Source organism: Manacus candei, unplaced genomic scaffold (assembly GCF_025592945.1).
Source record: "Manacus candei isolate 608988 ecotype Guabito, Panama unplaced genomic scaffold, ASM2559294v1 h1tg000017l, whole genome shotgun sequence".
In the NCBI taxonomy this organism is placed as follows: domain Eukaryota; kingdom Metazoa; phylum Chordata; class Aves; order Passeriformes; family Pipridae; genus Manacus; species Manacus candei.
The window spans coordinates 23700781-23723405 of NW_026138065.1; the positions used below are offsets into that span (position 1 = coordinate 23700781).

The 22625-nt window shown below is 40.2% G+C and overlaps 3 protein-coding genes across 5 annotated transcripts in view; 1 reads left to right on the forward strand and 2 right to left on the reverse strand.

Annotated features, from left to right (window-relative positions):
• Positions 1-4564, reverse strand: part of EPRS1 (glutamyl-prolyl-tRNA synthetase 1) — a 39101-nt gene extending 34537 nt beyond the window's left edge. For 2 of the 3 annotated variants that reach the window (XM_051782935.1, XM_051782934.1), the window contains exons 1-2: positions 4454-4564; positions 2020-2104 (exon numbers count right to left, since the gene is read on the reverse strand). In XM_051782935.1, the coding sequence (XP_051638895.1) occupies positions 2020-2104; positions 4454-4499 (131 nt within the window). In that variant the 5' untranslated portion in view covers positions 4500-4564. The remainder of the gene's footprint in view (positions 1-2019; positions 2105-4453) is intronic. The other variant, XM_051782936.1, reaches the window with a different exon arrangement.
• Positions 4565-7771: 3207 nt separating this feature from the next.
• On the reverse strand, positions 7772-19581 carry BPNT1 (3'(2'), 5'-bisphosphate nucleotidase 1). Its single transcript, XM_051782990.1, has 9 exons — positions 19354-19581; positions 16513-16637; positions 13834-13938; positions 13445-13552; positions 12892-12940; positions 11822-11913; positions 10657-10854; positions 9695-9800; positions 7772-8345 (listed from the first exon to the last, which is right to left on the reverse strand). Exons 2-9 carry the CDS (start codon positions 16627-16629, stop codon positions 8197-8199), a joined length of 924 nt encoding a protein of 307 aa, XP_051638950.1. The 5' UTR covers positions 16630-16637; positions 19354-19581; the 3' UTR covers positions 7772-8196.
• A 62-nt stretch (positions 19582-19643) lies between these two features.
• Positions 19644-22625, forward strand: part of IARS2 (isoleucyl-tRNA synthetase 2, mitochondrial) — a 28831-nt gene continuing 25849 nt past the window's right edge. The window contains exons 1-3 of the mRNA XM_051782940.1: positions 19644-19876; positions 20330-20452; positions 21665-21821. Coding sequence (XP_051638900.1) covers positions 19673-19876; positions 20330-20452; positions 21665-21821 — 484 coding nt within the window. The 5' untranslated portion in view covers positions 19644-19672. The remainder of the gene's footprint in view (positions 19877-20329; positions 20453-21664; positions 21822-22625) is intronic.

Consider the following 22625-nt stretch of genomic DNA (forward strand, 5'->3'; position numbering starts at 1 on the left):
AACTGATGCCATGAAATCCATTTACCAAAAGCATTAGTTGAGATATGAGTTCAGCTGATGCTTCCCACGTTAGAGATACACTTTTAACAGACTTTAAAATAGAGAATCAATTTTTAAAATTATTGTACAACCAAGCAAGAGAAAATTAATGCAATATTGAGGTTTGGAATAACTTTTTGAACATAATCCAACACCAGGGCTGAAAGGACACTAACAGACAAAAATTTCCATCTGATGGAACCATGACTCTAGACATTATCCTTGTGGGGCCAAAGTGCAGAAGAGCATTTGCTTTACATTTCTGACAAGTTCCATTACAGCCAAAAGAAGCATTTTTGCAATGCAGTAGGAAGAAAGCATGGTAATACAAAATTATTTAATAAAATATTATTTCAAAGCCAAGTGTATAAATTTATAATATTCCAAGATAATTCCCACGTGTCAAAGGATTTTACACTATATATGCATATTTTTTGGTATATACATCCATACACTGCCTAAACTAAGTAAAATGAAACCAAAACCTGACTAATGCTACTTTTGGGAAAACTTTCTCATGCAACTAAAAAATATCCAATTAACTCTCTGTTATGTAAGTTGTACCCCACATGTGCATGACACACACCGAAAATTATTAAAGCTGTACCAATTAAGTCCCAATACAACCTGTCACAGTTCTCTTGCTTTAATTCAAAAATCACAAATTCAGTGCCATCACTAGGCACAGCAAAAGACAACATGTGATATCAGATTACAGCAAGAACTCATATCTGAGTTCAGGTCTAACATTTTAAACAGAAAAAAATATTTGCAACCTGTAAAACAACCATGACTGAAGACTGTGAGTCTTCCTGTGCTTCAATTTTTTGGCATTGATGCACACAGTGACAAGCTCTTTCCCTAGGGTTAGAAGACAGTGGAAATGCTCAGCTGGTGTTAACATACGAGGATCTAGTCAGGAACTCTGCAACACAACATGAAATATGTTGCTTTTATAGCCATTCTACAGACATGCAGGTACACCAGTTTATGGTGCACTGATGGTTTTAACAGGATCTTCTACTGAAATAGCTCACAAAATGAGAGTTTGTCAGCAAATCTTTGAAAAACAGATTTGCCCCCCCAATCTCTCAAAAACTAATCAATATTAAAAAACTACATTTATAATCACTAATTCCAAATTCATCATAGTGTTAGTATACTTTCAGTTACAACTGCAATGTTCATGGGTACAAATATGCTCCTTACTGTAGATACTAGAGGTCAGAGATTTCCACTGATACGTCAGTGGTACTTCAGGTAGCAGGATATCTCCTCTTGATATATCCAGATGTCCTACCTGATGTGGAATCTAATGTGACAATGCAGCTTCCCAAAACTAACAGTGTTAGTCCTGTATTTCTGATATGCATTTAATCTTACTCAGACTGTAAAGACCATCTTCACACCCTAAATCTGAAATTAATCATTCCAATAGCAGAGTATTTTTAGAAGGACAGACAAAAGATTACTACAAAAATTTCCAATATCCTTTCTACAGGATGCAGATGGGATACACTGGATAGCACAGCACAGTTAATTAGCACTTTTCTGAGATAACATCATGCCTTTGCTTATATATGCAGCAGTGAGCCTAAAATAATGTCATATAAACATTTTAAATCCAGTCCACCACACACACAGAAATCCAAGAAATTTTGTATACCGATCTTACCTTATTAGGCTTTTGATAATCCATGGTACCACAAAAAGTCCTAAACAATAGTGACTGGTGTAGTATAAATGATTATATGTAAGTGCATGAAAATAAGAATACAAGAGCTTTTGCCATAAAGCTCTAGTTTAGAACACACTGTAAATGTTTTGCCCACGCTACAAAGAGACAACAATAATGCAGTGATGAATAAAACTGTATTTTTTCTCTTCCACCTACTTCAAAAGGTTACTGTCAATGTTAAAACCATGTGACTTTTAAAACTGCTGACCCAAAGCTAGAAGGAGAGATGCAAAGTCACTTACTCGGACACACGGAGGATGGTTTCTTTGCCTTCTTCCACTGAAATTTCAACATCGTTCTTCACATGCTCTACTGTCAGCAGAGCTCCTTTAAAAAGAACAAGAGAAAAAGATACTGAACTTCCTTCCAGGGAAGATACCTTTCACAGCAATACCCAAGCAGCTACATTTCTTCTCCAATAGGACCTGATGACTGAACTGGCTCCTTCAGGTAAGACTGCCCAGGGGAAAAAATCAATGTTCAGTCTTATATGCAAGAGGCTTCTCCTTCTTGGCAAGCCTTACAGCTGACAATGTCCAGCACATAGTGATCTGCAGTGAGCTCAGCAAGTGTCAGCAGCAATACAATTTGCTTCCTAAGGGTATTGTAAAAATTACATATATTGTCCCCCAATATATGTAGAGATGCTAAACAAAATGCTTTTAATTATTGAACAGTATTACTAATGCACTCCATCCCAGCCCTGACACATGCAACAATGGAGATGAATTACTGAACATATCAGTACTTTCTGAAAGAGAATGAAACTATTTTTAACCTGAATTAAAGTTTATGAAAAGATTAGCCATTCAAAACCAATAAACTCTATCTATGTGAAAGTGCAGGAAGCTGACACAGGATTCTCAGAGTAAGTAGTTCAGCAGCGACAGTAAAAATGGTCTCCGGAAAGAAAATAATTATCCAAGTTTTTAGGCTACATCACTGATTTGGAAGACAGCTCTGCCCACATTCAAAGTGGCTTGATGCAAACCTGCTCTAATCTTTAGCACAACACAGCAGCTCAAACAAAGCACTGAGCTAACCTGGCTGTATTTCTGGATTGGCTCTGGTCCAGATCAGCCTGCTGAGCATAAGTAGAGGAGCTTGTCTTCTTCAACTTTGCTCAGAAGCACGTACAAAGACAGCAAGCTTTTGCATAGGCAAATATTACTTAAATGAAACTAGATAAAGGACTATACTCTTGGTCTTGAAAGGCATCTAACCTTTCATGGTTACAGACTTCATGGTGTGCTGTTCACTTTATCTTCCCTAGAACAATGCACGAACTACCCAAGGCAGATGATACTGGAAGCTATTTTTAATACACTGGCCTAAATACAAACCACTGGAGCTAGGAATTCCCTAGCTCTCACCTGTGCTCAGCTGAAAACCCTTCTTCTGGCATTAACAGTAAGTCAAGGTTCTTCTTCCCATCCCTCAGTTATCCATCTGTGAAATTCAGGATGACATCCCTTATGCAATACATTTGTAAGACATGTAAGTATTTTAATAACATGCACGGAAATGCTTTGAAAATGACAAGTATTACGTGCACCGAGCTATGTAATTAATACTAATGACATTAAAAGCTACTACACTTCTCTCAGAGCACAGCAGACATGAAGAATTGTATGAAGTAGGGATGAGTAGGATGAGCAAGACTGTCTTCTTGATACAAATGTTTACCCTAGTGTTTAATCTGTAACATTTAATATTTCTGAAACAATCACGCAATCTCCTGAATTAAATCTCTAGTGCTACTCACCAACTATCAAAAGAAAAGAAGTCTCCAAAGCCCCTAAACCTGATGTTAATCATAACCCATATTGCATCATTTTCTGGCAAACCATTATAAACAAGTATCAGAAGAAATTTTATTTAAAAGTTGTATGTTATTGTGCCTTAAATCAGTAGTCACGTAAGTTGTATTAAACTCTGGGAATAACGTTCCCAACTAGCATTTGGGAACGTGAAAAAGAAATCAATAAATTATGACGAAGAATGGGAAGAAAATTTATTTTGAATAGTTGTAACAAAATGGAGAAATGGTATGTAACACATACAAAATGCTGTTTCCAGAATGGCTGAAAGTGCAATGAAGGAGGCTTTCATATTTTTAAAGGCAAAATAACCTCGAAGGGCAGTGAGCGAGCAACTGAAAGAGCACGGATTTCACAGCGCAACTTCGAACCAGCTCCCCAGACAAACCGAATTTTAGCAACAGATTAAAAACTGAAAATAAAAGATAGCAGCAACCAAGCAGAGCTCACAAGCACGCAGTCTGAACCAGGGCTGCCTTAGAATCCAGCCCCAACGCGCCAAGTCACTCGAGGGCTCTGTCCGTGACCGAGTTCTGGCAAGTGCCGGCCGCTCTCACCGCTGCCCCAGCGGACACCCAGAGGCACCGGGGACCCGCTGCCTCGCCCGGCCGCGCCAGGGCCGCAGCGGGCACACGGCCCCGCGAAGGGCGGGAGGGAACGGGAAGGACGGGAGCGATGGCAAGGGCGGGCACGGGGCCCCGCGCCCGCCTCCGCACGCGGGGCAAGCGGCGCCGCATGATGCAACACGGCGGGCACGGCAGGGAGGGAGGGAGGGGACGGAGCCCGCCGGATCTCCCGGGAGACTGAGGATTGGGGGGGAGAGGGGGGCGGGAAGCGAGGTCCGGGCCGCACTTACCGAGCGGGGGGCTCCCCGCGTCCACGGTGAGGCTCAGCGCCGCCATTCCCGCCGTCGCCGCCGGAACCAGGGCAGGGAGCGGGGCGGGGCGCGCAGCGCTGCCACCTCGGCGAGGGCCGGCCCGGGCACGGCGGCCCGGCAGGACCCGCCCCGGGGCGGGGGATGGACCGTCACTTCCGTCGGGAGAAGCCACAGAGACAGCGGAGCGGTAGGGGAGGGAACGTGATTTGTCCCGAAGTCCGCCGGGAGGAGGCGGAGAGGTCGGAGCCGGGCGGGAGGTGGCGAGTGGGCGGCGCAGGGCGCTTTCCCGGCCCCGGGAAGCCGTGCGGGATGGGCGCCGGGAGGAGGCTGCGCCTCAGCGGGACCAGGAGCCGGCGCTTCTCTTCTCATAGCTGAGCCTTCCCGAGGGCTTTGCGGGAGTTGCTGCAAAAGCTCTTAGTCGGATGTGTGGCAGCAGCCGCGGAGATGCCTTCTACCCCTTTTCTGTGTATGATGGTACAAACGAACAGCACAACACGTACAGACACGTCTGTTTTGGTAGGATGTTATTTGTTAAACTCCTGACAGACGTGCAGATTTTGCAGCGGGTCAGATGAGTCATAGAATATCCCGACTGGGAAGGGACCCACAAGGATCACCGGGTCCATCTCCTGGCCCTGCACAGCACAGCCCCAAGAATCAGACCGTGTGCCTGACAACAGTGTCCAAATGCTTCTTGAACTCTAGGAGGCTTGGTGCTGTGACCACTTCCCTGGGGAGCCTGTTCCAGCGCCCAACCATCCTCTGGAGTCTTGGAACGAATTACAAAAATGCTGTGTCACCGGTTTTTCACAGGAGACTGACTCAAGTTCACTTTGTTGCAAGGACAATGCAGTGTCACTGTGATTCCTCCCCCCCCCCGGTCAATTTTATAGTTCTACTGTAGCACCTAATGTGCTAGCAGAGAAATTATCAAATGCTTGACTGGTGGACCGGTGCTTTTTGTGCAGTGGATGCAGTGGTACAGACAGAGCATGACTGCACTTTAGGTGCTGGGTTTTATGATTGATTCCTGCTGCTGGCTTTAATCTCAAAGTTACTTCATATTCTCCTGTGTTAGCAGTTTCACAGTTTCTGTAAGCATGGAAAGTGTTTCCATACATAAGTGTCTTTACACATCATGCAGAAGCTGGTGTATGCTATGCTACTGCCATTCAGGGAGAGCAGAAACAGAAATTATATCAGAATTAGAAACAGGCTTATGCTGAAGAGATTTTCAAACCTATTACAAGTTTCAGATGAAAATAAGGATATAGATACCTAGATGAAGATTACTAACTGGGTTCTGTACTTAGTACTTTCATGATTACATGGAAAGAATTATTAAGGCAGGCTTTGAGGTGTCTAAGTTGTTCTAACATTTTATCTTAATGTGTTTTGCAAATTCACATGCAGATTTTGATGGGAAAGCTAAAGCATGCATAACAAAGAATCCTGTATAAGATAAAGGTGAACATTATGTAAAACTGAAGCACTGAAATGAGATTAATCTTGTACTTGCTATATGGCTCAAGCTTCAGTCACAATCAATATGTGGAATGACTAAACTTGTAGTGAGCCAAAACATGAAGAAGGTTCTAATTAAAGCAGGCTGAATCTGTCTTGCCTGCTCTTACCAGTCATGCACTTGAGGAAAGAGAAGGAAGGTAGGCTTTAGATCAAAGGATTAGAAGCATGCATCATTCCTATATATGTGGCTTTAATCCAGTGTCATGATAGAATGAGGTAAATCCTAATCTTGCTAATTTATCTAAATGTTATGCTAAGATGACCTCACTAAGGAAAGACCTTCCTTAGATCCTGTTCCATGTGTGCACATGGAGAGACTGGGAACACCTTAGCAAGAGTTGCTGTGTTCATATCTTTTGGTGTCAAGGTGTTCCTGCTTGCTGGAAAAAGAGCCAGCTTTCAGCCAGTGAAGTCATATTGATGTTATCCTGTGGTGAGGAAAGGATATAATCTAAGGACTCTTAAGTAAATTAGAGTTGTTAAACATCTTGTGTGATGAAAGGAGAAAGAAGTAACTTGAACATACTGCTGAAAACTGAAATTTGAAATTTTCTTCTGTATGAAAAAACATAACTTTTGTACCTTGAAGTGCTAGTTTAAAGATGTTTTGTGTGGATGAAGAGGGGCAGAGAGGAAGAAAGGGTGCACTGCAGCCTGCAGGCTACTTTAACATTTGTGGTGTCAGCACAGATAATGGCAAAAAAAACCACGTGGAAGAGGAGCTTAGGGATTCAGTCTTTACGTAAGCGAGCAGCTGTGTTCAGGCACCTTCCCTGACACCACATGCCTGAGAACCTGACATATGCCACTCTTTTCTCCACACTGAGGACAGAAGGAAAAGCAAAACTCTGTGTTGTCTGTTGAAACTGGCATCTCTTCATGGCATGCCTCAGTGCGCGTCACATTGGTAGGGAAAGGGAGGCCCTAAGACTCCTTAATTTGAGAGTAAGAGACTTGGGGCACAAAATCTGGAGAAAACAAAGGGCATAGAGGCCTCAGGGGTTCAAGATCCTAACTCCAGAATTCCAAATTCATCTTGAAGAGACTTCACCTGTTTTGGCTAAGGTTGCAAATTTTAGCTAGTCGTATGTAATTTAATACTTGTTCTCTTTTGTGTTCAAGTGGACTGAGCAGTTGACTCCTGCTTTTCTAACACCCATACCTATGGGAAAGCTGACTGAAACAGGCTCTCTAATTTTTAAGTTAATTTTTTGTGATATTGTCCTTCTTCTTTCTCCTCCCCTAACATGCCTGTGTTTCACAGGGAGGGCAAGCGGTACTGTCAGGTTCTTCAACTCCTGGGGCTGTTGGAAAGGCACCTGTTTATCTCAAAATTTGGACATGACAAATTTTAAGTTCTGCAATTTCTGTTATCCCCATGTATGTCAAAGTGACCTAGGATGCCCAAAGCGCCCAAAGACTGAAATGGCATAAACCCTGACAGGGGCATTTCAAATCAGAGAGGTGCTTGGAACTCCTCCCCCTGTCACCTTTTCCTTGGGTTTTCCTCACCTGAGGTGTCCTGAATCCTGCTGTATTAACGCTTCACTGACGCTCAATGGATCCAATGACCCAGGAACCCCTATTTGGGATGGTGAAGGCCTAGATGGACTGTGTCCTGCCTCCTGCAAAACTCAGACAACCCAACCCACCACAAATAACAATTTCAGCCATCCCAAAACTGAGTGCAGATTGAAAAATTCAAAGACTCACTTCTAAGAATCAAACTGGCAACTTTATAACAAATGAGCTAATCCATCCAGGCAAATCCTTAGTCCATTTGTATTTAACACAATAACCTGTATTGGCTACATACAACAAAAAACATTGAGCAAGATCAGGTGAATGACTAATGTGATTTTGTGCCCAGAATTTTTAGATGATTTTTGGTCTGCAGTGTTATGATTTACAGTATATCATGCACAGTCATGAAGAATGAAAACTCCCAGTGAATACAGAATATAGCTATTGAAGAAATGTGACCATTTTAAAGTTGCCTGCTAAAAACAGCAAAACAATCTGATCCAACATTTACTTACGGATTCCGTGTAATTTTGAAATTACTGAACACCTTAATAAAAGAATTCAGTTCAGATTCTATAAAACAAGATTTCAAGCTCAGTCATCTTCTTTCTTTCTTTTTCCCCAAGTTCACTTTCTCAGCCTTCCAGGCCAAGTGAAGATGCTTCCCTGCTTTAAGGCACTAGAGACTCTTTCACAGTGTTAGGAATACGACTGGCATAATAGTCATAATTTCTCAAAGTGGCGAGGACCCCAGCTGAATTCATGTGTTTCACTTCCTTGTTATACTGAAATGAATTTCCACGGATATCAGTTATCTTGCCTGCAAAAAAAAAAAAAAAAAGAAAAGAAAGAAAAAATATATTCCAGCAAAAAAGAGTTGGGAAGAGAGAATTTATTAGTTCAAGTGATATAACTAAAGAAGCAGTCCTTGGTGAACACACACCTGTCTTCGGATTTGAAGTGTCTTTGCTTCCAGTTTAACCACAACAGGTTTTTTATTGACTGAAATCAAATAACTAGTGGTTTTATTTCTTTTTTTCAATGATACTTAAATTCCTTGTGTCTCAGAAAAAGGAAAACAATATTTTTCTCTCATGGATTACTTAAAACGCTTCCTGACTAGCTTTTACATTGGCCATTGACAAGAAGGAAAGAAAAATCCTCAGTTCAAGTAAAAGCCAGGGCAAGTCTATACAACTTAACATAATATAGAAACACACCAGTTGGTTTTGAATGAGTTTCTGGAAACCAGTTAGAAAGAACAATGGAGATCTTCACACCAAATTTTAACCAGGAGATACCTGCTTAACAAGGAGGCTAAATACAGCACTGTGCTGCTCCAGACTGGTTGAGCTGCTTTGTGCTTGAGCTAACCTGTGTAAAGCTATCCCAGTTATCAACTCCAGAGGCTGCAGAGTTAAATAGTTGTAGTTAAATAGAGTAAATTAGTGCCATTATGAAGCCTGTTACCATTGCTTGACAGAATTGAGGAGATAAAACCTCGTAATTTTAGCACATAGCAGTAAAAGGTCTATCAATGTGAACAGCAGAAAAAAAATAATAATATACTTCAAATCTTTGCCAGTGAGACTTTTCATAGCTTCTCAACCCCTTACACCTAGATAGGCGAAGTGGCTTATATTGTCCGGAGGCCACTAATTTTACTCAATTTTGGAGTTTGTATATCTGAGGAACAACATGATTTGACCTATTTTTGTTGTTTTGAATGATTCAATGTCCACATATTACATAATATGTTACTAATAATAAACTACTATATCCAGTTAGTAGGGCAGCAGGATTTTACTGTGAGATAGTAGCCAACAGGAAAAAAAAAGCCATTTGTTTTGAAAATATTAAAATTAATATACTCAAAATTTTGGAATTGGCTTTGTTGATTCTTTGGTAGTTGTTGACTCTATGAGTCCAGAGCAAAAGAGATCATGTCATGCTTTTCAGAGCATAATGTGCTTGACCCATTGGCATTACTGTTGATTTCAGAGGGCTCAAAGCTCCTAGTGAGTCATAACTATTAAAAAATCCAAACATGTTTTTTGAAAGAAAAATGACAATATGTATGTAATTCTTTTTTTTTCCTATGAAAAGTATAAGTAACTTAAAATTGATGCAATTGCACTTATCTTGGAATTTTGAATGCTATTAACTTACCTCCCACAGCATGTAGAATAGCTTCAGGTGCACACGTATCCCATTTCTTGCACCCAGGGCTGGCAAATACATAAGCAGATGCCTTGCCTTCTATAAGTTGAATGACCTAATTATGAATAGAGCATGGCAATCATTGCAAAGGATCTAGGCATTTAGAAACAGGTAGAAATAACACCAGGAAACAGGGTTTAAATCCACTTATTCTATGTACTTACAGTCAGAAAAGGAACATCAGCCATTTCCTTTGATATTACCAGAAACTGTATTAAGATTTGGAAAGCTATACTGAGTTACCATACTCAATTCAATATTTTTGATTGTTGTAAATACACTCTGTAGGATGAAAATCTGCTCTTAACTTCAGAAGCAAATTCCCTTCTTGTGTAAGTACTAAAAAAATTAAGTGGAAACTGTCTACTTGTTGTGTTAGTGCCATTTTAGGTCTTGCACATCTCTCTTCTTGGAGAAGAGAGATCAGAGGGTCTGTTTTTGACAGCTATGACATAATGAAGCTTTAAAACTGGTGGTAAAAGAGTATGCAGACAAGTTTTGCAAAAAATACCACTGTGTGCTTGTATTTTTATCCTTTCATATGTGCTGCTAGATAGTTGGAACAAAAACTGTATTAACATGAACTGGAGGACATGACTAATAATTGTGATTAAATTGAATTCCCATTTAGTCATCCTGGTCTTACAACTTTTTATTTTCACCCCTAGAAACAGAATACTGGGGAAGACAGACCTCAGCCATGACCAGCACAGCCACTGTTACAGATACACCTGCACAAATTCTGTCTACCTCACAGCAGACTGAATGCTAGAAGGAGTTGTGCTGGGGAAGGAGGAGGAAGTCTCCTGTACATTCATGCAAGTAAGCAAATGATTTCTGTAAAAAGTCTCTTTTTTTTTTTTCAAAGGTGCCACTTCCCAGTAAAAACAGGAGATTTTGAGTTTTCATACCTTGTTTCCTGCTCCTCCAGCTCTGATGACGGTGTCTGGGTTCAAGGCACTGATGCACTCATTTACCAGGGCACTGCTGTGGGAACGGGTGGTAACGATGATGTGTTTGCCAGCAGGTGCTTCTGTGAGCTGAAATCCAAAGGCACCTATGCCCAGGACTCCCCAGATCGTCCTGCCCAACACAGCACCAGCTCCTGCCTGCAAAAAAGGTACACAGGTCCAGGTGATGGTTATTCACAGTGATCAGCATTTAGACCACAAAGCGAAAGGAATACCTAGAGGCATCTTTGCATTTCAGGGAGTATAGTATTAACACTGGGTTATATACTTAAACAATGACACTTAAAAAAACCTGCTTTAGAGCCTGGAGTGAGAAACTGGCTCTCTTTAGGGCAATAACATCATTTACCCTTTTCTTATCTGTGAGGTTATGCTGGTGCATTACATCCTAACTCCAGTGACTGACAGATTAATATTTGTGTATTTCTGTACTTCGGGCACAATCTGCAACTGAAAATATCTTGTAATCTTAAATATTTTGTGATACATACCACATAGAACATGATAGGCATTACATCTGCTCAAGACCTTTTTCTTTAAACTCCAGTAAGTTAAATTAATCAAGCTGCATCATGAGCTTCCCCTCTCCCACTGGATAATACTGAAATAATCTCCAAATGTGTAAATACCAGTAGGCTGGCCATCTTGTACTTAACATCTGAGACCTGGCATGATACACTCTAACCCAGCTGTCAGCTTGGTTTATTTAGGGCTGCAGTTTTATAGCAGTTATGACACATCACAAATGGACCGACTGCTAAAAAATTTCTAGCAAAGACTGCAAAACCAGTGATCTGTACTTGTTTGACAGTATGTACTTTACATATACTGTAGTAGCATGTACAGCATGTATGCAATATATACTGTATTAGTGGATTGCACAAGCCTTAGGATTCAGTATGGCTGTTAAGTAGGTCTCTGACATTCAGTTCCTGGAAACCAACATTTAAAATTGTATATATTTAATAAAAAACCCAACACTTTATATGACAACTTTAACTCAACTACACGCCATTTTTTGAGTTGAAAGTGTGCTAACTGAAATGGCTTAGAAGGAACAGTTAGAAACCACCTAATGCTTTTAAATAAACCAACAATTTAATACCTCATAGTTGTAATATGGCTGGTTAATAACTCCTGCTATTGCTTTGCCTCCATACGCAATTCCAATAAGAACCGTTACGTGGTCAAGGAGACCTGTACAGAAATATTATGAATGTAGTTATGTTTAAAAAGACAAAGTATATATATAAAAAAGTAAACTTCCAGTAAAAGTCCACGAATTGATGCACAGGGTGGTATCTTAAAAATTACAATACTAATCACAATTTTCAGGTGGAATAAGGTGGTTGATTTTTTTAGTGATTTAGTCTTGAGGTCTAAAAAATGTCCCAGATAGAGTTCTCTTAATAGAACTACCTTATAATTATCATATAATGAGAAAGTAGTTTAAAGTTGCAACTAAATAGCAGTCTATGATGACATTCTTCTATAACTGTGGTGGGAATTCTTTAGTGATTTTCGAAACCAGCAATTTGTTGGCAGTTGTATATCTCTTTCGCTGAAAAAGGGAAAAAACTCTGCCTAAAAAATTTCACATTAGTCAACTAAAGGTTGCAGTAGGAGGCTAGAGTGAGGTTTCATCCTACTGGTTTTTAGGGGTTGGGGGATTTTTTCCCTTTCATTTTAAGGTCTATTTCTATGGAGACAAATTAGGCTTTGCCGAAAACAGTTTCTTCCCATAAGTGAAGAACTGTGATTTGTGGGAAGATGTTTGTTTCATTTTGAAAAGGCTACAAATACAGCTGTGGCATTTGGATTGTTTGAAGAGGAGGATGACATAAAATTCAGCATATTCCTGTGTGAAGGGGAGATTTAGTCCTTCAATTCAAAGTATTTGCAAAATTGTAAATTTAACTAAAAACTTAACCTGCCAGGAGTCAAAAGCAGCTCTTTGCACCCTGAAATGATAACCACTCAGTAGCCCATCAGAAATATTCAGTCCTGGTTAGAACTGAATGGAATGATTAAAAAAATTCTATAGTGCTCAGAAAGCACAGAAACATCAGCCTTATGAAACAATATCGTAACTGCTATGATAAAATTATCTACATGTATATGCTACTTTATTGCATTGCTATTTTTTTAATCAGCAGAAATAAAAGAGAATCCAACCTTCAGTGTACTCCTTGGTTCCATCCAGGGGATCAACCCATATTACAAGCTTTAAGAATTAAAAAGTAAGGATAAAATTAGCAAATACAAATCATGTCAATTACCACGCAAAGTATATATTTTACTTTAGTGCTTTTATTTCTTTATGGCAGTAAGGAAATAAAGACATCCAAAGTTTTAACATTATTATATGACTGAAGCCTATAATAGTATTTTACACCGAAAGAAAAGCTTAAAAATTGACAAGAATGTCTCAGCAAATCTCTTAATTGAAGTATTAAGGATTAAACTGAACATGGAAATGAGATTACTTCATTATGTCCAAACTAGATTCTTTCCAAATGAATTGGAATCACAAACTGTAAGAAGCAAATTTCTATTTCCCATTACTGTACAAAGGGACATGCAGCATTTCCAGTTCTGGAGATGTGATTTTCATAACTACGTTTCAGTTTTCAAATGAAAAAGAAACATTGACAACATTGAAACAACCTTTTTTATTAACACACTCTTAGCTAAAATCAGTAACATATGAGTAACATTATCATATTACCTCCTCCTCTTTAATTCCTGTGTACTGAGCAGGACAAGGTTTCTTCAGTATTTCTTCACAGTGCCCATCTTCAATTAATTCCTCAGTTACATCATCAGTGGGCAGATCCTAACAAAAGAATTCTTAGAATTATTAAAGAAAGGTGTTGGACTCACCTCAATTTGCTTTAGAACTGTGTATTTGCTTGCAGCTTGACAAAGCTAATGAATTGAAAAGGTGAAATGGGATGGAAATTTGTTTGTTTGGGTTGTTTTTAATTAAAACAGAAGGTTTCCTAAACCCTGCCAAAGTAAATTCCAGTGCAACTGAGAGCAAGATAAACTGTTAGTATGAAATACTAACACTTAGTGAAATACATACTGTTAGCATGAAATAAACCAGGTACTTACTTCTTCTCCTATGATTGTCACCTTGGGAAACTTCCTTGCCAGGGAAGCACAAATGCTCATTTGTACAAGTCGGTCAGCTTTGGTCTGCAAGTCAGTGGGTCCAGCCTGTCCAAGGATGGATAGGAATTTGTGTATGAAAAAAATACACCATACCAGCACAGTAGCCCATACAGCACTCTGAATATCTACCTTGTAATGAAAAAGAAGTTTTATTTGATTAATCGTCAACCTAGTAAGTGATTTTTGTGAGAGGCAGGCTAAAATTTGCAAGAAGCAGAGTTTCCCTGTGTACCCCAGAGCTAAGACAGACTGGTATGACATTAGAACAACATTTACTGCTGTGTTCTTCTCATGCAATTGTACTCACTGTGTATTTGTGCAAATACTACCCTATGTACAGAATGAATCAATGCAAGTACGAACCCAGATACAACATATGAGGAGGGAAAGGCAAAAATGAAGATGTTAATGGGAAAAAATCATTATTCTAAGGCTCACTGGATGGATGTGGAAAATTAGGAAAGAGGAGAAATATAGGGGAAGTGTTAATCAAAGGTCATTTAAAGGTCCAATTAATCTAGTTTGTTTAAAAAAACGTAACAGAAACAATTATGATGTATAAACCTCTAATTAGTGACTGGTTCCTTAGTCTAGCACAAAAAGACCACGGAAGGCCAGAAGATAACCAGGGAAATTTAGCTGGTCAGTAACATCCGTACATTTTTTCCATCAAAAAATACTTGAGAAGAAACAGTGGATTTGGTGTCTCAAGATGATATAAAACGAGTGCCAGCCTTCCCAAAAGATATGACATAGCCAAACATGTTGCCACATGGGTTACACTAATTTCTTAAATATTGATAATCTGCTATATAGTGAAAGTAGGTCATTTATTAACAATTTTTCGCCTTAATCTTCATGTATCTATGAATGGAGAAGCCTTTTAGGTCCAGAGATAGCATTCTAATAAGAAATAATTTTGTTAGCATCAAGAAAGACAAAGTTCATCCAAGATTTGCATCTTAATTGAATCAAACAAAAGTTTTATTTTATCTGCTTGTATCTTATTTACTGACAACATGAAAAGTGTTTTATCCAGCTATGGAAGTTAGCCATAGGAATGGAATATTCCGTTTGGAATCATGTTATGGGTTAATTTTTGCATACTCAAATCCTAGTCTGTCCATTACCCAATTGCTAATTTTTGCAAAATTTGATATTTTTCTTTGACATTTCCTTCTCATCCCCTAATAAATTTGATTGAAATTGGTCCTGAGCTTAGACTCGGAAAGACCAGGTTTACTGCAGAGAATGTCCTTCATTCCAGGACATCAACCTAATAAACCAGGAAAAAGTAGTTCTTCAAAAGAGCCATCAGTAATGTGACAATGGCTGGACAAGGTGTCTACCTACTAACTGGGGGGGAAAAAAAGTGCAAGTGCTACAAAGAGAAGCAATATAAATATAGAGCTTAAAGCTGACTGAGGGAAAGAAAATTCTGGATATTAAGGAAAGGAAGGAGAGGAGCTAGCTAAAAATTCAGCTGTCCTTGAACTGTTTTCCTCACTAGATAAATGGATGGGAGGTCACTGTGTTGAGGGAAAAGGTGGAACATTGCCTTCCTAGATGTTCTAAAGCTTCCAATAGGGCCAGTTGGAATTGTTTTTGATGTTTGCTGGCTGCAGAAAGAGGATGAGTGATGAGAAGCAGCACTCTCTGTTGTGCATCTCTTCCCTCCAGACTGCAAAGCAAAGGCACATACAGGTTCTCTCTCTTGCATTCTTCCTCTTTCTTCAGCAGCCACCTTTGGCAAGAAGCTTGCAGGAGTTTCAAGATCTCTAGTCCCTCAAACAGGAACCTCTTCTGTTGGTCATTGTTTTTGATCTAATTTTCTGTGTGTAGTATTCATTTAAAAAAAATTAAAAGTATATATAACGTCTCACTTAGAACCAATATCACCTGTTCGTTTTGATCACGTTTGAATAACGTAAATATCAGCAATTACTTCAATGCAAAGACCAAAACTAATAAAGATATTTAATCAAGTCCATAATCTTGTGACATACCTGTAAATCTAGAATAAACTTCAGAAGTTAATTCCATCTATTCTAGTACTGTAATCAAAACAAAGATCTTGGCTCATCAGTGCAACTTACTAATTTACAGCAAATTAAGAACTTCATGTAGATGATTGTAATTTAATTTCTTTTTTCTAGTTAGAATTAAATTTGAAGCTCTGATTTCATTTTGGAAACTGTGATTTACGATAAAATCTAAGGTTCTTCTTTGTTTTAGGAAATAAACACTGATTTATTCTAATCCAAAATTCATCAAGGGCACAGTATTTTATGCTGTACTAAGGTGTTAGAACGTAGGTATAGAAACTAACAGGAAATATGCATTATTATGAATTTTGACGTGCTATCCAGAGCTTGTGTTTTGTGAGGGAAATCAGGACAAAATTATGGTGTTTCTTTTAAGTGTCTGAACATTCTTTAGAAATGCTGGTCAAAAGACACTTCTCTAGTGCTCTTCTAATCCTTTAACAAGGAATATTTCTTGTCTCAGAGGGGTGAGGACTGTATTCCCTTCCCCAGTTGCTGATTTTCAAAAATACCACTTTGACCTGTACCTAACTCAGCATTAACAAGAGAAATTGGAACAAAGTAAAAGCAATACCTTCTCCACTATCCCCAGGTCTCCTGTAGACATTACATTTCTAACAATTGTTGCAGCTTTTTCCGCCACAGAATACGCAGAGGCGACCACACGCATGAGCAGAGCTGGGGAGGCCATCCTGGGGGCTGAAAAGAAACAAAGAGCAAACTTGTACATTTCTCTCTTCACCAGAAGACAAAAAGTAAAATATTTTACATGACATTCCAAAAAGATACAGCTTAAACTGACAAGAAAGGGGAAAGCAGGTAACTGCCAATGTGAGTAGTAACAAAGTGAGCTTTGGCTTTTTTAAAAATACAATTAGCAAACACAGGGATATAAAGCTATTTTAAACAAGATTTTGCAAATATCCATGTTCTGTCTGATAGTGAACCTAGTTCTCACTAAAATAAAATCTGACATTAAAAAGAACAGCAGCAGAAACTCTATCATAAATATTAAGAAAAAGCACAGTCAACACACGTTACTCATTTTTTGTACACTTTGAACATAAGTTCATTTTCTCAGAACTGAATATACAGCGATGGTTTGTGCCCAGATTCAAGCACAAGGCTGCCAGAGAGGATGACATGAGCAACTTCACCTATTATTTTCCTTTGTTTAAATATAAAATATATAGGCTTTTGTAGATGGCCTAACCGTGGACAAAAAAAATAGGTTAATGATATGCAGATACTGCAAACTTGTATGTGAAAGTCTGTTCATTGAATTTTACCATTCTTTCTGTATTTCTTTAACTTCTCCTGATTTCTCTAAGGAAATCTATTTACATCTTTCTTCCTCCCTCAGTACTGCATGACCTGTCATTCTCCCTATCATGTTGTCTTCTACATCTGTTCCCCAGCACACACCAGTGCAATTCACTGTGCCTTCAGTTCCCAAACTGAAGAGTAAGTATCACTCTTGGAAAGGCTAGCATTCCTCCCAGCTTGTTTTGTGCCTCAGGAAAAAAAGAAGTATTGATAACTACACTGTATTCTTCAAAATGCAAAGCTAATTGCCTTTTATGTTTTCCTATCAGTTTTTTCCATCTGTGTAGATAACATGTTTTTTGGGTGGGGCTCACATGTGTGACACACTTCCAAGCAAACACTTGAGCACAGAGCCAGAAGAAAACATAGAGGAACTCACTAATCACCACACAGAAGATATATTACCTGGGAAGTGTAATATAACAATCATTTCACCAATATCACAATCAGTATTTGCAGCAATTACAGCAAGCACTGCGTAAGTGGCAACAGGTCATTACGTACCACCTCTCCTTTCTTCCTTGAGAAACCAAGTTCATGGCTGTTCACAGCAAAGGCAATGTCAGAGGTATCAAAATCCCAAATTTAGCTGATTTAAGAACTTCTTGAGCACTTTAGAAACATTGTACCTCTATCTCTAAAGTCAGAAGCTCTCTGAAGCCAAAGGAGTAGAGTGATTGTGTAACTACACTCAAAAAGCACAGTTGCTAATGTTAATTATTATTTACTGCTCTGGGATAGGAGCAAAGTGCTCTGGAGTTCTGTAGAATAGCCAAGGTCCATACCCAAAGTGCACAGCTGGGCTATCTTGGCCTGGTAGCAATGGTTACAGAGGAAATTTTGGAAATGCCACCTGTGGCAAAAAGCTGCTCCCAAACAGTTGGAAGTTGTAGAGCAAATACGTGTCATAGCACATGAGCAGAGAGACACTATTTTAAGTCTATACCATCACGTGAAAGAAGTTACCAGGAAGAAAAATGGAATGTAGTTCAATCCATACTATCTGGAATACGAGTATTTCTGAGAAATAAAATAGCATATTAGATGGGATGTTTGGATTAAAGAATTGAGCTCAGAAGAAGATAATTAACATTTTAGGCTCAGCTTCTCATTAGTCATTTGGCTTTTTACTGTACATTTGATCCTGCTTCATAAAATGAGATTAAAACTTAATTGTTTTAAAGGCTGGATTTATTTAACATTTGCATAAAGTTTCAAAAGACTCAGAAAGCAATACAGAATACCATCTTACACTCTTGAAGCTTGACCCAAGATGTTTCTTGGGCACATTTTTCTTGGCCATTCCTAAGGCAAACAAATATACTTTCTGTGGTGAACCCGAAATCTCTAGGCAAACCTTAGAAGTTAAAATATTTTTATGAAAAAACAAGATCTATTAAAAGAAACTGAAATGGGAGGTTCAACATTCCCTCCTCAGCAATACAAAGTAACTAATTATTGAATTGCAAAGTATGTTATTACTGCAAAAGGTGTCTTAAATTTTTACAGGGCTGCATCTCCTGCATGGCACATCTTCTGGTGTGTTGGACCTTTTTGGTTAGTTAAGTGTCCGTGCTAGTTGGCTGTAAGTTTTTCACCTCTGTAGCTTTTTGATCTCAAATTACCTAGTTGACTTTTAAGTTTATGGCACATTCTTTCTGATGAGGGCAATGTTAATGTATACTTCCACAAGACATTCAAGAATATATTGCTTGCTTTGGACAGAAATAGTTTGACTCCTAGAAAACTGTACAATGGACAAAGACTGCACAGCAACTGTCCCTCAAGTTAAATTTGTGTATAATTGTCAAAATACACCTTGTTCTCCAAAGACTATCCCTCCCTTCTCCTGGCCTAGCAACCAAATTATTGAATGGCCTCAACAAATCAGCCTGATTTGCTAGCTATCAAAATAAATGAGTTCTCCAGCTTCTCTTGCACTTTTCAGTTTTGATGTCTGTAAGTATTACAGGCTGGCTACAATGAATTTATCGAAGCACACATAATGGATTTGTTGATATTGCTATCTCAGCCCCACGGGTGGTCGTGGGTGGCAGGAGCAGCTCTGCTAGTGCAGCAGCCAACTCACCGTCTCCAGTCTCGCTTTTCCCTGGATCTCCTCCGTCGCCGCTCTCCAGCCGCGCGCGGGGCGCTCCAAGCTTCCCGACCCCCGCCTTGCCAAGGACGGACCCAAGTCTCGGCCCCGCAACGCGGCCTCCGCGCCAGCTCCTTCGGAAAGAACTCACCGCCCTCACAGGAACACCTGGGAACGCCCCAAATCTTCCGGCTCCGGGCGGGCCCGAAGCGCTGGCCCGGCCCCTCTGGAGCCCCGAGTCGCCGCCCTCCCGCCCTCCTGCGCGGTGTGTCCCGGCCCGCGGCCCGTAGCGCAGGCGGAAGTGGCCCTGAGGATGTTTCGGGCCTGGCGGGCGCCGCCGCTGTGCCGGGCCCGGGCCGGGGCCGCCCAGAGATGGGGCCGCGCCGCCGCCTCGGAGGCCGCGGCCGAGACCCGGGAGGACTCCCGGTACCGGGACACGGTGCTGCTGCCGCGCAGCCGCTTCCCCGCGCAGCTCCCGGGGCGGCTGCAGCCCGAGACCGAGCTGGAGACGCAGCAGGTGCGGCCGGGGCGGGGCGGGGTCCCTGAGGTGCGGGTCTCGGGGGGCCGTGGAGCTGTGCCGGGAGGGCCGTGGGGCTGCCCCAGGGGGTGCGAGCGAGCCCCGGCCCGGCAGGAAGGCGGGGTGGCGGCGAAGGTTCGTGTGCGGGCTCTTGCCTGGCCCCGCCGCCTGAAGGTGGGAAGGTTCTGGGTGTTGCAGTTTTCTTTGGAGAAAGAGTAGCGACCTTCCTGATAGCGCAGTGCCAGCGTATTGGACTCAGACCTAATATTTCACCTCCCTCAGGCTTTTAAGTACTTTTAAACCACTGATGTTTTCTCGTGTGGAGAAGTTTGTTTTGCCCGCCTGCTTTTGCGCATTTTGCTGTCCAGCCAAAATCCAGACTTGGATTTTTGGAAGTTTCGGAAGTGCAAAGACCTGTGGTGATTTTGGTGTTTTTTCTTGTTGTCTCCACAGAAATGTGGTTTTTCAGAGCTGTACTCGTGGCAAAGGCAAAGGAAAGCGAAGCAGGAGTTTTGTCTGCACGACGGACCACCTTATGCCAATGGAGACCCTCATGTTGGCCATGCGTTAAACAAAGTAAATATTTACTGGTTCCTACTCTACTGTTCTGAAGTGGTAAACACTTATTGTCCTGTGCTTCGTGTTCTCCATTCACATTTAAAACAGTAACACTGTCAAATGTTTGGAGTTCTGGTAGATGGGGCTTTTAAAAAGCAAACAGTGTGGTTATGTAGATTCCATGTGGTGCCCTGGTGACATGGATAGGTACCATGCTATAAGTACCACGTGCTCAGTGCTCATTTATGAGGCTGAACGTTTCAGTCAGAACAGAACAACTTCTTAGAGAAAGTCCAGCCGGTTGTTCATTCCTAAGCAATATTAAATGCACAACTTATTTGTGTATTGAACTTACCACACATACACACGAGTGAACGTACATTTCTATTTGTGTACGTGTAATGATGTTGCTGTAAGGCACGATTGAGCTGTGCCTTGCTGTTCTTTTTTTCTTTTGAGTGTTTTGCAAGTTTGTTCTGTCGCCTTTATTTTATCTGAGTATTTAGATCTATGGAACCACAATGATTAAATGCTGTTGACTTTGAAAAATAAATTTCAGCTTTAAAATACTATTCCTAAATACTTTTGGATACTTTCAGATTCAATCCTTTTAGATTCTTTTAGATTCTTTAGATTTGGATACTTTTAGATTCAGAGAAGAACAATATTACATTGGCCACAAAGTGGGAAAGACTAAAATGTCACCCATGGCTTCTTACAGTACCAAAGCCTGGGCTGCAGCAAAATGCACTAGGCCAGTGCTGTAGATCCAGCTCAATGTTTTAAAAATGAGAGCAAGTAGGATTTGTTCACTTCAAGTCTTGCAAGTGTATAAACTGCATCTCTCAGTTACTCTGGTTGTGAGTTCCTTTGATCAGAGGTCTTCTGAGGTTCTGCCAATATACAAAATGATGGGCAAGAAAAATCACAAATGCATGGTCTTGGAATCATACAATGGTTTGGGTTGGAAGGGACCTTAAAGATCACCTAGTTCCAAACCTTATGCCATGGGAAGAGACGCATTCTGCTAGACCAGCTTGCTCAAAGGCTCGTCTAGCCTGGCCTTGAACACTACCAGGAATGGGGAATGCATAACTCTTCTGGTCTTACATGTAAGTTTATCACAGAGCCTTTGATATTTGTATTTTTTAAACAGGAGGATCTCAATCACAAATGTAGCTCTTCCACATGGGGGAGCTAAAGTGATAACAGACCCTTGTGGCTTTTCAGATTTTGAAAGACATCACTAATCGCTTCCACGTGATGAGAGGTTATAAAGTGCATTATGTGCCAGGGTGGGATTGTCATGGATTGCCAATTGAGTTGAAGGCATTGTCAGAAGTCAAAGGAGCTGAAAATCTTTCACCGATGGAAATTCGGCAGAGAGGTAAATGGACTGCTCTCTGCAGTATCTTTGTGGAAAAAAGCTGGCTTAAGTGTTAGTGTGTCCTACTCATGTTTTGTACTTTATGCTTTATAAATAACATTTTACTTTATTGTGGGCTTTTCTATTAGCTATTGGTGACATTTTCTGTGATCACTGTATGTGTTTGCCAAGCAGATAGAGTACACTGGAATCCTGTGAAGTGGGATAATTGAACAGGCTTAGTTTGCTGCTGTAATGGACATGCAGAGCATTGACCCTGGGTTTAAAAAAAACAAAAGGAGGGGAGAGAATTTGGATGTCTGTTTTGATTAACTGTGCAGTGGCAGGAAGCTGGTATTTATCAGATCAACATTCTTTTGGTTTTTGAAGGCTGAATTTGATTAGGAGCTAAAAAGATGCATGTAAAAAGTTCCATCAGGACAACTTGGCTCAGTATCATAGGTAGGAATATATTTTTTGACTGTGTTTTTAACAACTCTGCAAAACTATAGAGGGGATCCCTTTGGAGAAAGTCTATATGGAGCATTATATGGAAACTGTTTTGAAGAAATAATTTCAAATACCGTATGTGTTGAAACACATCATTGTTCAGCTGCAAAGCTATTTGTAGTGAGCAATTTAAACTGCTTTAGTTTGAAATTGTGGTACTGAAATGGGCAAACTTATCTTCAGATGCATGTTACTTTGAAAATTTTGGATCAGCATCAACAGAGGGAGTTAACTTTCACTCTGTTATTTTCATAACACAATATACTTATTTTTTCCCTTTTCCTTAAAAGTTAAGTTTATATTCTAAAGACAGGT